This window comes from Neolamprologus multifasciatus, chromosome 2 (assembly GCF_963576455.1).
Source record: "Neolamprologus multifasciatus chromosome 2, fNeoMul1.2, whole genome shotgun sequence".
Taxonomy (NCBI): Eukaryota; Metazoa; Chordata; class Actinopteri; order Cichliformes; family Cichlidae; genus Neolamprologus; species Neolamprologus multifasciatus.
Window position 1 is genome coordinate 6,888,196 of NC_140440.1, and position 13,230 is coordinate 6,901,425.

The 13,230-nt window shown below is 42.5% G+C and overlaps 1 protein-coding gene across 1 annotated transcript in view; it reads left to right on the forward strand.

The window, feature by feature from the left end:
- The window catches only part of elp1 (elongator acetyltransferase complex subunit 1), a 14,803-nt gene continuing 1,573 nt past the window's right edge, over nt 1–13,230 (forward strand). Inside the window, exons 1-33 of the mRNA XM_085181387.1 lie at nt 1–127; nt 1,181–1,367; nt 1,617–1,769; nt 1,911–1,992; nt 2,216–2,296; nt 2,400–2,485; nt 2,567–2,757; nt 2,842–2,965; nt 3,062–3,155; nt 3,323–3,553; nt 3,636–3,806; nt 4,128–4,206; nt 4,293–4,448; nt 4,545–4,651; nt 4,830–4,933; nt 5,034–5,087; nt 5,176–5,281; nt 6,603–6,727; nt 7,019–7,092; nt 7,642–7,720; nt 7,982–8,061; nt 8,680–8,817; nt 8,987–9,072; nt 9,162–9,310; nt 9,710–9,833; nt 9,941–10,038; nt 11,589–11,790; nt 11,903–11,964; nt 12,095–12,157; nt 12,254–12,314; nt 12,417–12,530; nt 12,612–12,711; nt 12,812–12,939. Coding sequence (XP_085037513.1) covers nt 1,218–1,367; nt 1,617–1,769; nt 1,911–1,992; nt 2,216–2,296; nt 2,400–2,485; nt 2,567–2,757; nt 2,842–2,965; nt 3,062–3,155; nt 3,323–3,553; nt 3,636–3,806; nt 4,128–4,206; nt 4,293–4,448; nt 4,545–4,651; nt 4,830–4,933; nt 5,034–5,087; nt 5,176–5,281; nt 6,603–6,727; nt 7,019–7,092; nt 7,642–7,720; nt 7,982–8,061; nt 8,680–8,817; nt 8,987–9,072; nt 9,162–9,310; nt 9,710–9,833; nt 9,941–10,038; nt 11,589–11,790; nt 11,903–11,964; nt 12,095–12,157; nt 12,254–12,314; nt 12,417–12,530; nt 12,612–12,711; nt 12,812–12,939 — 3,652 coding nt within the window. The 5' untranslated portion in view covers nt 1–127; nt 1,181–1,217. The remainder of the gene's footprint in view (nt 128–1,180; nt 1,368–1,616; nt 1,770–1,910; nt 1,993–2,215; nt 2,297–2,399; nt 2,486–2,566; nt 2,758–2,841; nt 2,966–3,061; nt 3,156–3,322; nt 3,554–3,635; nt 3,807–4,127; nt 4,207–4,292; nt 4,449–4,544; nt 4,652–4,829; nt 4,934–5,033; nt 5,088–5,175; nt 5,282–6,602; nt 6,728–7,018; nt 7,093–7,641; nt 7,721–7,981; nt 8,062–8,679; nt 8,818–8,986; nt 9,073–9,161; nt 9,311–9,709; nt 9,834–9,940; nt 10,039–11,588; nt 11,791–11,902; nt 11,965–12,094; nt 12,158–12,253; nt 12,315–12,416; nt 12,531–12,611; nt 12,712–12,811; nt 12,940–13,230) is intronic.

Genomic DNA, 13,230 nt, shown 5'->3' on the forward strand with positions numbered 1-13,230 from the left:
GGCGACATAGCCACCAATTCATGTTTCCGCGTCAGAGGTTAAAGGTTGTAAGTCTGACACCGCCACATGCATGTTGTTGATGTTGGATACTGGAGAGATTTTCCTTACCTCGGCTTGTTTTTTCACGGTGGGTTTATTATTTTTGTTATCGTTTTTATTTTGGCCTCGTCGCGTATTAAAGTTTCTTTAGCTTAAAGCACGCTAGCACGTCTTGTTCCATTTTCGGACACCCTGTAGCCTCAGCGTCTTCATCCCACTCACACTCAGCAGCAAGTACTGGACAACAAACCAGCTGTTTAAAATGTTAAATGTCTTCAAAAAACTTTTGCCGTCATCACTTTTATTTATTTATTTTACTGTTTATGCGTAAAAAACGTTCAGTCCTGACTCAGAAACCTTGCTAACAGCTTAATACGATTCCTTACATACGTAAATATTCCTGTAAGGAGGCTCGAAGTTATTTTCACGCCTTTGAATAGTAATTAAACTCATGTGAAACAAGAATGTGTATTTATATATTTAATGTTTATGAATCTGGAGAAATGTAAACAGTTAAAATAGCCTTGATAAATACAGTTGCAGTCGTTCGTAAATAACCCAGTATTGATGAGGTACAATATTTTTATTATTTTATTTTATAATTTGTTTGGGCGCTTTTAAGATTTGTTTCCCATCATAAGGCAAAACTAAAAAGAACTTTTTATTTTCTGTTAAATGTAGAATTGTTCCTGCATAATTTTTTCATATGTGATATTTTCTGATTCTGTTGTTAGTTTTTATAAGTGTACCATTTCATTTGAGAGCAAACTAAAAAATGTGTATGGAGAATATAACTAAAGGAAAAACAAACTAAGTATCTGACTTCTATAGATGAAAAAAGTTCAGCTGATAACATCCATTTCTTTCTTTGTTGTACGTTTTAGACTTTCAAAATAATAACACTGGTTTAAAAGATGAGGTTGAATGGATATGAAACTTTTCCAGTAAAACAAAACAAATGCAAACGTCATTTTCTCCACATTCAGCATAGTTATTCTATATTTCCTTCCAATATTATTAAGTGTTGAGTTTTGAAACTGAAACACAGATCTTGTGGTTTTAATCTGTGGTAATTTAGGTAAAAACTCTTTCAACAAAACATTTATTTTTTGCCTAATTTTTACGAAATATACTGTGTCAGGTCTCCTTTGGCCCTTGGAGTCAGGTCCTGAGGTGAAATGAGGAATCTGAAACTTCTGAAGAGCCTTCGGAGCTCAGAGCTGCAGGGTCCAGGCTCGCCACAGTGTTTCTCTGTGCGGGCGGACACTGGCTCGCTGCTTATCGCCTCTCAGTACTGCATCACAGAGTACGACCCCCGAACAGGCCAGGTGAGAAGCGATGATGTAACACTAACACACTGGAAATACTATGAAGTGCTGTTAATACTCAACAGGGTGTAGTTTAGCGTGATTCAGTGAGGAGACGGACGTGTTTAAAGTGTCCAAATTTGAATATTTAAGTGTAACATATGTTTGCCTCAAGGTGCACCTGGAGTTTCTTCATACCTGTACTGTTTGGGACTTGAACAGGGCATCTTTCTTATAAGCTTTCAGCTCTTCTCCGTTTTTCTTCGGCAGGTTGTCAGTGAAGCCTCTTTGACAGCAGACGGTTTCCTTCCAGAGGACGGCAGCGGGGTCGTGGTCGGACTTCAGGACCTGGCTGAACTGGAGTCTGCATGTTTGGCCACAGCAGGTGGTGATGTCGTCCTCTTTAACCTCAACACCTGCCAGGTTAGTAATGCTCAAAGTCAGACAGATTTTTAAAACTTGTGTCCCCCAAAAAATCTGAAGTTAGGTTCAAGCTCTGGTTATGATCAGGGGGAAAGAAGTTAGGACAGTCGGGGTCCTCAGTAAGTGTGCTCTGATCCACAGCTGGAGTGCGTCGGCAGTGTTGATAGGGGCCTCACCTCGATGAGCTGGAGTCCTGATGAAGAGCTTGTGATTCTCACTACTGGTCAGTATGTTATATAATCGTCAGAAATGCTGATGATTTCCATAGTGAGCAATATTTCTTAGATTAGAAACCATCACAGATGAAGAAAAGTTCATCTGTGATGGAATGTTCAATATTTGGAGATTTTTTTTTAAAATTTTGTGACACATCATAGCTTAGGTAATTATTGATCACACACAGTTATAGGTGTTGTGGTTGAGTCACTAGTGTTTTGTGTTCACAGGCCAGGAAACGATCATCATGATGACTAAAGACTTTGAGCCGATCACAGAGGTTGGAATCCACCAGGACGATTTTGGTGAAGGTACGGTGACTCTAAATAAATTTGTGGTCTCCCTGCTGAGTATCAGGAGCTACTCAGGTTCACCAGACGGTGATGTGCTCACCCACATAAGTTTGTTTTGCAGGGAAGTTCATCACTGTGGGCTGGGGGAAGAAGGAGACTCAGTTTCATGGCTCAGAGGGCAAACAGGCAGCACAGAGGAAGATCCAGGTCCCTTTTAATTACTCAAATATTTGAGTTTATAAAAAGAAACTGTAAAGTCAAGTTGATGATTTGATCATGTGCCTGCAGGAGGTGCAACCTGCTGTATCATGGGACGACCACAGGCCGCGGGTGACGTGGCGAGGGGACGGGCAGCTTTTTGCCGTCAGTGCCATCTGTCCCCAAACTGGAGCCAGGAAGGTCAGAGTCTGGAACAGGGAGGGTGTCCTGCAGGCCACCAGTGAGCCCATCAACGGCCTGGAGCAGTCGCTCTGCTGGAAGTAAGTTAGTTCATTAGTTTTCCCCCTTTCTCTCTCTGGAGAACTTTTATAAATCTGAAGCACACTTATTGTTGTCTGCTTCAGACCTTCAGGCAGCCTGATAGCAAGCACTCAGCGCCATCCCAACAAGCACAGCGTGGTGTTCATGGAGAAGAATGGGCTGCTGCATGGAGACTTCGCTTTGCCGCTCAGTAAAGACCAAGCCAAGGCATGCTCATCGAAATCACTCTTTCTGCACGAACACTGCAGTTTATGATCCAGTGGAAAGTTTAATCAGATCATTGCACTGTGTTTGTGTTTTTAGGTGAAGGAGCTCCTGTGGAACAGTGACTCCACGGTTTTAGTTGTTTGGTTGGAGGACATGAGTGCTGGAGAGGATGGACAGGTCAACGCTTACAGTAAGTTCACCATCAGATTTAGTGAACTGTCTGCCACAGATGCCACCAGCTGCAAACTCATTTTTGTTAAGAAGCAGGAACAGGAAAAATACCGTTAATGTGGAGAGTGTTGCATGTTGTAGTCAGTCAGAAAATCAGGAAACAAAAAAAGTGTCTTCGCTCTGCAGTCCAGCTGTGGACGGTGGCAAACTACCACTGGTATCTGAAGCAGAGCCTGGAGTTTGGACCAGACCCTCACAAGGTGCCAGTCTGTGTCTGCTGGGACCCGGAGCGCCCCCTACGGCTCCATGTGGTGACCCGGAGCTGGACCAGTATCACATACGACTGGGGCTGGACGACAGAACGGAGCACCGGACTGGACGCCACTGACAACGCCAGCGTGGCTGTGATCGATGGAGGTAAGGGTCAATGAAAGACGAGAGGGCGCTCAGTTGTAGATTTATTCCAGTATGGTGTTAAGATTTACCAAAATCCCCTCAGAAAAAATCTTGGTGACGACCTTCCGGCAGTGTGTGGTTCCTCCTCCCATGTGTTCCTTCGAGCTCCAGTTAAAATCACCGGTTAACCAGGTGACCTTTCTGTGCCAGCCTGAGGGAACCAATCAGCTGGCAGCATTCACCGCCGATGGACAGATTTCAATCTACACCCAAGGTGGCTTAATAAAAACAAATTAATCTATTAATTTTCCTTCAGAAAAAAAGTTGAAGTTTAAGGATTCATGTAGTTTTAGAATGTAACACCTTTTAAAATCTATTCATCAAATGCATAAAAGCGATGTTTACCTGATGTTAAAACCAGAGAGCGTTTACTTCTGAAATACAAATGAAACTTCTAAATTTAAGTGAAAATACAAACTACTTAAAAGAAAAAATCATAATACTTAAAGTTTTGTGGCTAGAAGAAGACCTATATGACTGTGTCTTAAATTCTTTTGTCTCATAAACACGACTTTATCTTCCTGCATGATTCCAGATTCAGGAGAAAAATCAAACAAATTGGCAGATGGGTTCAGGGTTGTGTCTCATCCTCTCATCCTGCAGAAATCCTTCAGGTAACACAGCCTTCAGACACACATTCTCATTTTCTTCACCTGATTAGGCTGTTTCTACAGTCCCCAGATTTTTCTCCCTCCTGCAGACCGGCAGTTCTTCAGGATGTTCCTCTGGCTCTGCGGCAGCTGCTGTGGCTGCAGGATGAGCTGTTTTTGGGTGTCAGTCCTGGTCTGCTGCCAACCTCCTCCACCCTGCTGATGCTCCGCCCCAGTCAGGATGCTGGTGATACCCTCACTGTCAGGTCTGCAAATTAAGAAACCTCCTGCAGCCCCATAAAGCTTGTAGAGTGTCACAGATGTCATTAACAAATCTTTCTAATAGTGATTTTCTGCCTCAGGTCTGAGGTGGAAGTGGACGGTGTTGTGGTCAGTGTGGTTCATTCCTCTCAGACAGGAACTGTGGCCCTGCAGCTGGAGGATGGACGGATCAGGAAACTGATCTGGGGTCAGCAAACGTACCTTTATTCATGCGTTTTAGCAACTGATCCATGGGGTGGGGGGTTAATTTTCCTTTTTTCATTTTTCTGACATGTTGATACTTTGCTTTGAAGCTTGTTGTACATGTAAGGAAGCTGTATCAGTTTACAGGAATAAATGTTTTATTTCTGTATATTTCTGTGTAGATTGTCAAGAGCCATCAGTGGAGGACTGGCAAGACTCCAGCGGCTGCAGCATCAACTTTCCTGTTCCCTGTGTCCAGATGGCCCTCTGCAGCATCGGCGGAGAGGTAGAAACTCACCAGCATATAATTAATTACATGAGTAATTATCTCTAAGTTCTAGTCTGCAGGCCTGATGCTCATGTATGCTTTTGCTTTTCATCCTCAGGAATATCTGCTCGGCTTGACGGAGAGATCTCACCTATATGCTGGAGACTCAGAGGTCTGCATTTTTCTTTCTTGTTTCATTGGCAGTGAAGAAGCAGCAGAGCTTATTAGAAATATGTACATTTGTCTCTGCTTACTTTCAGCTCGCCTCTAGTGTTTCTTCCTTTGCGATTTGCAACGACTTCCTCCTCGTCACCACGCACTCACACACCTGCCGATGCCTCCAGCTGAGCACGCTCACAGTCAAAGGTGGGAGTTAAACCTCCTCTTAATAGGCCAGGTGTGAAAGTAACAATCATGATGGTTCATGACCTGGTGGATAGAAGCCTCTGAGTGTTTTCAGTGTCATCATCTTGGTGTTTTAACATTGCACACTGGCTGTGTGATCATACTATGGTTTATGTAACAAGGACCATATTTACTAAATGAACCTTAAAATAGTGCTTTGAGCTCATAAACCTGTCAGTAAGTGTTTACTGAGGCTGGGGGACAGTTGGAAGTGAGGGGACTGAAGATTGTTTACTTAAACACTTCTATGCGCTCAGAAACCTTTTGGGTATTAGACTCCAGACACTTGCCCTTTAGGCTCCAATCGCAACCTTGTCCCAGGGAGGCTAAGGCCTAATTATCATGTGGTCTTTTTCTAGTGTTTTATATACAGTACCCGCCAATTAAAAACAAATAAAATGCTGTTTGTTTGTTTTTTCCCTTCCTGGGTCCACTCCATTTGCTTTGTGCAGTTTTTTTTTTTAAGGCAGACATATTTGTCCCTCAAGTTTTTCCCCTTCTTTGTACATTCCCTCACATCAATTCTGATCTTTTTAGCAGGAATCTGCTGACATTTGTGAGTCTTTATATTGATGCTATAATTTTCTTTTCTTATTCTGTTGTGATGATCGTTAATCTCTTATTGAAAAATTCAAAAACTGCAGTGAAAAAGTAGCGGGAAATGTGCAGGATCAGGATGAATTGCACTGAACAGGCTCATCACTGTAGTTGTGGGCTGCGCTGACCCAGAGTGTAGTAATATTTCTCGAGAGGTGCACGTCAGGTTACAGCGTAGATTTCCCGCTGAAGCATAAGTCCCTGCTAACTGTGCATCATAATCGGCATGGTTTTTAGTTGGAAAAGAGCCCACTGTGGGTCAAGGATGATTCGTTGCCACAGGTGGAGGAGTTTAAGTATCTTTGAGGTCTTATTTTCTTAACTGAGGGAAAAGCAGAGTGGGCGATCAGTCTGTAGTACAGATGCTATACTGGTCTGTTGTAGTGAAGAGGGAGCTGAGCTAGAAATTTACTCCATCTGTTTGATCTATGATCCATGTTATGTGTGATCCATGTTTCTACATGGATCACACATAAATGTTCACCTACAGCCGTGAGCTCTGGCTATTGACTGTAAGAATGAATCACCGATACACTCAAATGGGTTTCTGGGCTCTTCCATAAAGAAGAAGTGAGTAGTCATTTCCAGCTCACTGTAGCTTGGACATAAATGTTTTTCATTTACTGAGCAAGGTCTTCTTTTTTTGTGATAGTGATGGTGAGCTGAGTGAACTTTGACCCCACAGGGTTGCAGGCAGCTCTAGCCTCCGATGGCGGTCAGAATGATCAGAATGATGAGACGCTTAGGCGAGTGGAGAGAGGATCCAGGATTGTCACTGTGGTGCCACAAGACACCAGAGTGATTCTGCAGGTCACACACACACACACACACACACACACACACACACACACACACACACACACACACACACACACACACGCACACAAGCCCGTTCAGCTATCTTAGTGATGACCTTCATTGACATAATGGTTTTCCTAGCCCCTTACCCTAACCCTAACCATCAAAAATGAATGCCTTACCCTTACCCTAAACCTAACCATAATCTAATTGTAACCCTGACACTAAAACCATATTTTGACTCTCAAAAATGCCTTCAAACGTGTGGGGACCGGGATTTTGATTTAACTTGTGTCCATCCAGATGCCTCGTGGGAATTTGGAGACCATACATCACAGAGCGCTGGTGCTGGCTCAGCTCAGGAAGTGGCTGGATAGGTGCGTTTGAGATCGACTTGTTATGTTCTTTCAGAGAATATTAAGGTTCTGATATCCAGAGCCAAGACTAAACATTTTACACTAAATCGTAAAAATGAGACGTGTTTGTGTAGATGATGGCCTTCTTTTTAAAATTTTTGGTCCTTTTTATTGGTCCGTTTATCTTTAAAATATATTCTGTTTATGGCTAAAATTCAAAGTTATTTCTGTTTGTTGCTATGAAACATTTGGAAGAATTTAGAAAGTTTTAGTACACAGTTCATGTGGGATCTGAGTACTGTAAACATATGTGCACCTGACATTTCTGAGGAAGAGCTTTTAAAAATGTCTCCCTTTCTACGCTTCCAAAAAGTTTGAGAACCAGACATCACACCTCTAAATACTGTAGCCGAAATCTCAGCAACAACCTTCTGCTCCCAGGCTGTGATGATCTGTTCAATTACCTTTTTTTTTTTTTTTTAACCCTTTAAATTCATTAATTAATTAATTTAATCTTATAAATAATGTGTTAAGACTGAAAACAGTAAACTTGTTTTTTTTTATAACCAGTTTGAAATTCAGAGACGCCTTTGAATGCATGAGGAAGCTGAGGATCAACCTGAACTTCATTTATGATCACAACCCAAAGGTTTGTTCTGCGTCTTTATGTGTAGTTTTATAACTTTTTATTTTCCTTTAATGTTCAGGGCAGGCAGTTTATTTAAAATGAAGCTAACGTTTATAGTAATATCTACTATTAGTCACCAAAAGTGATGTGAATATATTGCAAAGCCAGAGAAGCTGCAGGAGGTTTCTGTGCTTAGACACTGAAAGACGGATGGACGGGTGGATGTTTCTAAGCTATAACAAGGCTGTGAATGAGTAAAAACAATGTTATTTTTCTTCAAAGGCTTTCCTGGAGAACATAGAGACCTTCATCAAACAGCTGAGCTCCATCAACCACATCAACCTCTTCCTCACTGAACTCAAGTAAGACTTTTCAAAAAGGTCAAAGGAATACATCCTCACCTTAAAAGAAAAATGACTGTATGGTGTGACATCACCTGCTGTTTTTACTGCATTTTAAAGACTTGGCATCAACATTTCAGCCACAAGTTATCATATTGGAAAAGAATGTTTAGTATTGGTGCAGTGCACAGAAACAGATGCCTGCTAATTAGTACTAACTGATTAATTAAAATACTAGAATTTAATAAAGCTGAAAATATTGGATGTTCGTTCCCATTGAGTCATATTATTTGTTAGATCCTTTGTGGGTTTTCTCCGGGTACTCCAGTTCCCTCCCACAGCCCATAGACTTGCATATTGGTTTAACTGGTGACTGTAAATTGGCTATACGTGAAAAGATGGATGCCTGGATCAAAACAGTTTTGTATCAGGCTGTAAACATGTTTATTTCTGCTGTAAAGAGATTTTAACATGGGAGTCTACGGGGACTGACTCACTGCTGGAGCCTCAAGTGGACATTATTGGAACTGCAGTTTCTTATTATTTGTGCATTTGTTTCGATCTTTAATCCCAGAAGGTTGCAGTTTGTTTTTTATTTTTATTTTTAAAAAAACGTTTTGTCTTCCGTTTTTTACTCAGAGAGGAGGATACGACCGGTAGTATGTACCCCCGTTCCGAAAGCAGCCCGGTCCAGCCTCAGCCTGCCTCGAAGCAGAAGAAAGTGGACGTGGTGTGTGATGCTTTACGGAGTGTCATGGAATCAATGGATCCAAACAAGTCAGTGAAATCTTTTTTTTTCTTAAATGATAGTAAACATATTAATGTAACAAACCTTTACTATTTGCGATCTTAAAATAGCTGAAAGTAAAACTAGGAAGGATCAGAAATGTTCAGTAATCGGATCATTTGATGGGAGCAGTGGGACATAAAACAATTCTCCTTTCAGGTTCTGTCTGTCCATCCTTACTGCTCATGTGAAGAAGACTGTTCCTGAGCTGGAAATTGCTCTGCAGAAGGTCCACGAGCTTCGAGGTGAGCACACCTTAGACCCATTGATGACCTTTCTGTCTGTACTTGCTCTGATCCTTCACTCAGTGCTCTGTGTGTGCATTCCTATTTAGAAAACCCTCTTAAAGCTCCTGGTGCTGTGAGTGCTGAGGAGGCGTTAAAGTACCTCCTCTTCCTCGTCAATGTCAACGACCTTTATGACTACTCGCTGGGAACATACGACTTCGACCTCGTACTCATGGTGGCGGAGAAATCCCAGAAGGTAGGAGACTGCAGGGGAAGAGGAACCACCAGACTTTACCTCAGTGCCATGATATACTATATACTTTATACAGAATTGTTGATAGTGAGATCAGTAAATAAGTTAGTGGATCATCAGGATGTGTTATTTAAAATATGTTTTACATTATTTCTAATAATGATAAACCTTTTGATATTTTTTATTTTTCAAACATTAAACAGGAGACTTTAATGCTCTTGAGAGCCTGTGGTGTAATCAGGGGAAAGAGTATCAGTAAATTTGGTGTGAATTAAAGACTTTTCCATGTCCAAAGTTTTGAGATCTTCATATTTTGGGCAGCAACAGAAAGGTTAATCTTTCACATTGTTTATAGAGTAAGGATACAGCTGATTCATGTTGCTATCTCCTCAATCCCTGCAGGACCCCAAAGAGTACCTGCCTTTCTTGAACATGCTGAAGAGCCTGGAGCCAAACTACCAGCGCTACACCATCGACAAACACCTGAAGCGCTACAGAAAGGCCCTGCACCATCTCAGCAAGTGTGGTCAGTCCGCTTGTGCCTGTCAGCTTGGTCTTATCTTACTGAGAGTTGCTGTTTTTGGAAACTCTGCCAGAATCTTTTTAAGTTACATGATGAGTGTTTTTGTACAGGAGAGGAACATTTTCCTGAAGCTCTGCAGCTCGTGAAGGAACAGAAGCTCTACAGTGAAGCTCTGAGACTGTACTCAGCCGACAGCGCTCACTACAAGGTACGCACACAGCTCAGGACTGTTTCAGGTTCGTGTCAAGCCGAACCCAAACACTGCAAAATGACACATGCATTCATGACACTGATCATAGTTTTTCAAATCACTAATACCAGGAATGACAAACATACACCCACAGAAGGGTTTAATCTGGCCCATAGGATGGTTTTGCAGAAAAAAATGGAAAATAAAATGGCATAAATTTTGCACAGGAAGCTGTGTGGTAAAATCATCAAGGCTAAATCACGATGAAAGAGGCTTTCTGAGCTGTTTATAATTTCCAGGCCAGAGGTCTGATTCTTTGTCAGTTTTACAGCCTTTTGTCTGACAAAGACATCCCATATTGTCTGCCATGCCACACCAAAGTCAGGTGGTTAAACCCAAAAGAGCCGTGCTGATGGGGCTCTTTGATTTACTAGTGGAATTTCTTTGTAATGACTGGATGGATGTGGGAAAACTGAGGCATTTTGTTGAGATTGTGCTTGTTTTTCCCAGACTCAAGTTTTATAAAAGATAATTTGTTAAATGTGAAATTTGTCAGTGTTGTGTTCTCAGTCATCCACAGATCTGGATGGAGTGAAACACTTGAAACGTTTCACCTCATACAGCTGTAAACACTGATGGAGAGTCTCGGGTATTTAACCCCTTGCAGGGTTGTCCCCTTGTATGCTGTGCAGTGCACGGAGAAGCGTTTGGACCTTTTAGATAGAAGAGACTGAACAGCCACGGCACAACATGAGGCCCAGGACTCAGCTGTACTCTCCTCTTTCCTTTAAGTGCAGATGTTTACATTTTGGACTGAGTAGACACGACACGTGGTTTAAGTAAAAGAGGCCATGTAGATCCACTGTGATTGACCATCATCAAACAGAGGTGGTGGTCTTCAACACCAGCTGACGGTGTTGAAGTATAACACAGACTTGAGATGCTTTACCAGGCGATTTGGCCCACACTCACATCTTGACCCATGTGACGTTAATGGCTCGTGATGGCATGATGGGGAAAATCCGACAGAGTGTTCACACCGTGGCCTCTGTGACTGCAGTGAGCCACGTCTTGGGTTACGTGAGGTTCATTTTGAGTTAAAGACACCGAAGCCATTTGGATGAAAGCTGGACAGATCTTAAGACATTAAATGTAAAAGGTTTTTTATTTAAAGAAAAGGAGAACAATTTTAAAAAGTTTTTATTTTATTATTTGAGGTAATTTAAAGAAGAAAAATCGGACTACAAATGTCTTAAAAACATCTTTAAGAATAAAAAGGCACTGAGCAAAGTCTAATGAAATGAAATGAACACAAATATAAATAGAGAATTTATTTTGCATTCTTCGATAATCAAACCTCATTTCAAATCTCACTGTGGCACTTTACGCTGTGAATAAGGTCACACACATAAATTCAGGTTAGCTTGCCAAGTTTGGCTAACGTTAGCAGTGCTAGCAGCAGCCATCTTTCCACGCCGGTCCACTCACCCGTAGAATGCGCTCACCTGTTCACCCGGTCTTATGTTTATATGCCAGTTAATTTTGACACTTTGCTCTTTGACCTCAAGACACTGAGCTGTGCCTATGCCGAGCACCTGGTGGAGCAGCAGCAGGCGGAGCAGGCCGGCCTGCTCCTTTGGCGATGTGGAGAGCCAGCACGGGCCCTGCAAGCTTTTGCCACCAGCTCCAGCTGGAGGAACGCCATCTGCGTGGCGCAGCAGATACCGCTACCACCCGACCAGTTAGCTCTGCTGGCCAGAGACCTGGCAGGTAATCATAAGAACAGGTGGTCATGTGACCTGGAGATTAAGTGGAAAGTCAAGAAGCCACATCACTGCTGGATTATATTTCCAGTGAATTTTTCTGCTTTGTTCCTTTGTAGAGAAGCTGAATGAACAGAGGCGCTACTCAGAAGCTGCTCTGCTGTTGGACCAGTATGCTAAAGTAAGCTCTTTTGCACCCATAACCAACCTGAGAAATTCTGATACAGCTAAAGATCATCCAACAGTGCAGCTCTTCCTGCCTGCAGTTGCTAGCCGAGGTCTGAATGTCTGATTTTCCTTTGTTCCCACAGGACTGTGAGGAAGCCATCTTAGCTCTAATCACTGGGGCATCCTGGGAGGAGGCGCTCCGATTGGTCAGTAAATAAACCACCATCTCTTGGGCCTTTTCACTTTGCCTTCACCTTTCTGTTTACACAATAGAACACAAATATTTCCTCTGCCTGCCTCAGATTTACATGCACAACAGACAGGACATCACTGAAACCAACCTGAAACCCGCCATATTAGAAGGTAAGAGAAGTTCAGTCTCTTATTTTATTGAACCATGCTACTAAGAAAGAGGGCAGCCATACAAAGAGGATATAGTCTTATCATGTTGATGTTTTCCATCAGCTGTAAACACCCAAACCTCCTTCCTGGAGGCTCAGGTTGGGACTTTCACCCGACACAAGACCCGCCTGGCTGTGGTTCGAGAGCAGAAAGAGAAAGCCAGACTGGACATGCTCGGTGAGAATCGGACTGAATCAGCGGTTTTTGTGTTATCTGACGTGAACGTGTTGTGACCCGACCTTTTGTCCGCCTCACCAGACGAAGACGGTCCAGACTGCGCTGACGCTGAGCTTTACTCTGAAGCCAGCAGTGTGATGACCAATTCCAAATACTCTCACAGTAACTCCCGCATCTCCTCGTAAGCCAGCCGCTTCCACCTTAAGAGTTTGTCAAGCGTAGCCCAGCTGGAGAATACTTTAGCTTTGTTACTGATGGAATGTTTGTCAACGTGCTCGCAGGAGATCATCGAAGAACCGGCGGAAAGCAGAGAGAAAGAAGCTCAGCTTGAAGGAAGGAAGCCCAATGGAGGACAGAGCACTGATGTTCGCCCTGGCTGAGATCATCACTACTGTGGACAAAATGAGAGGTACGACTATGAAACAAAAACATCAGCAAACAGTTGTGTTTGCCCACATTTAGTGCTGCTCCCCTTCACAAGGTTTTTTTTTTTATAATCATTCCTCTTGTTTGAACTCGACATCAAAAGATTAATTCCTGGTCTGACTTGGTGTGCAATTTAAACATAATAAGTAGAAAAGTTTTACTGCTCACATGCACACGTATTGTTTTAATACAGAATTCAAGACTTGTATAAGTCACTGTGCCCTTCAGTGATGTTACATCCATCTAGGTGAAACCTTATTTGTTAATTCCCCCT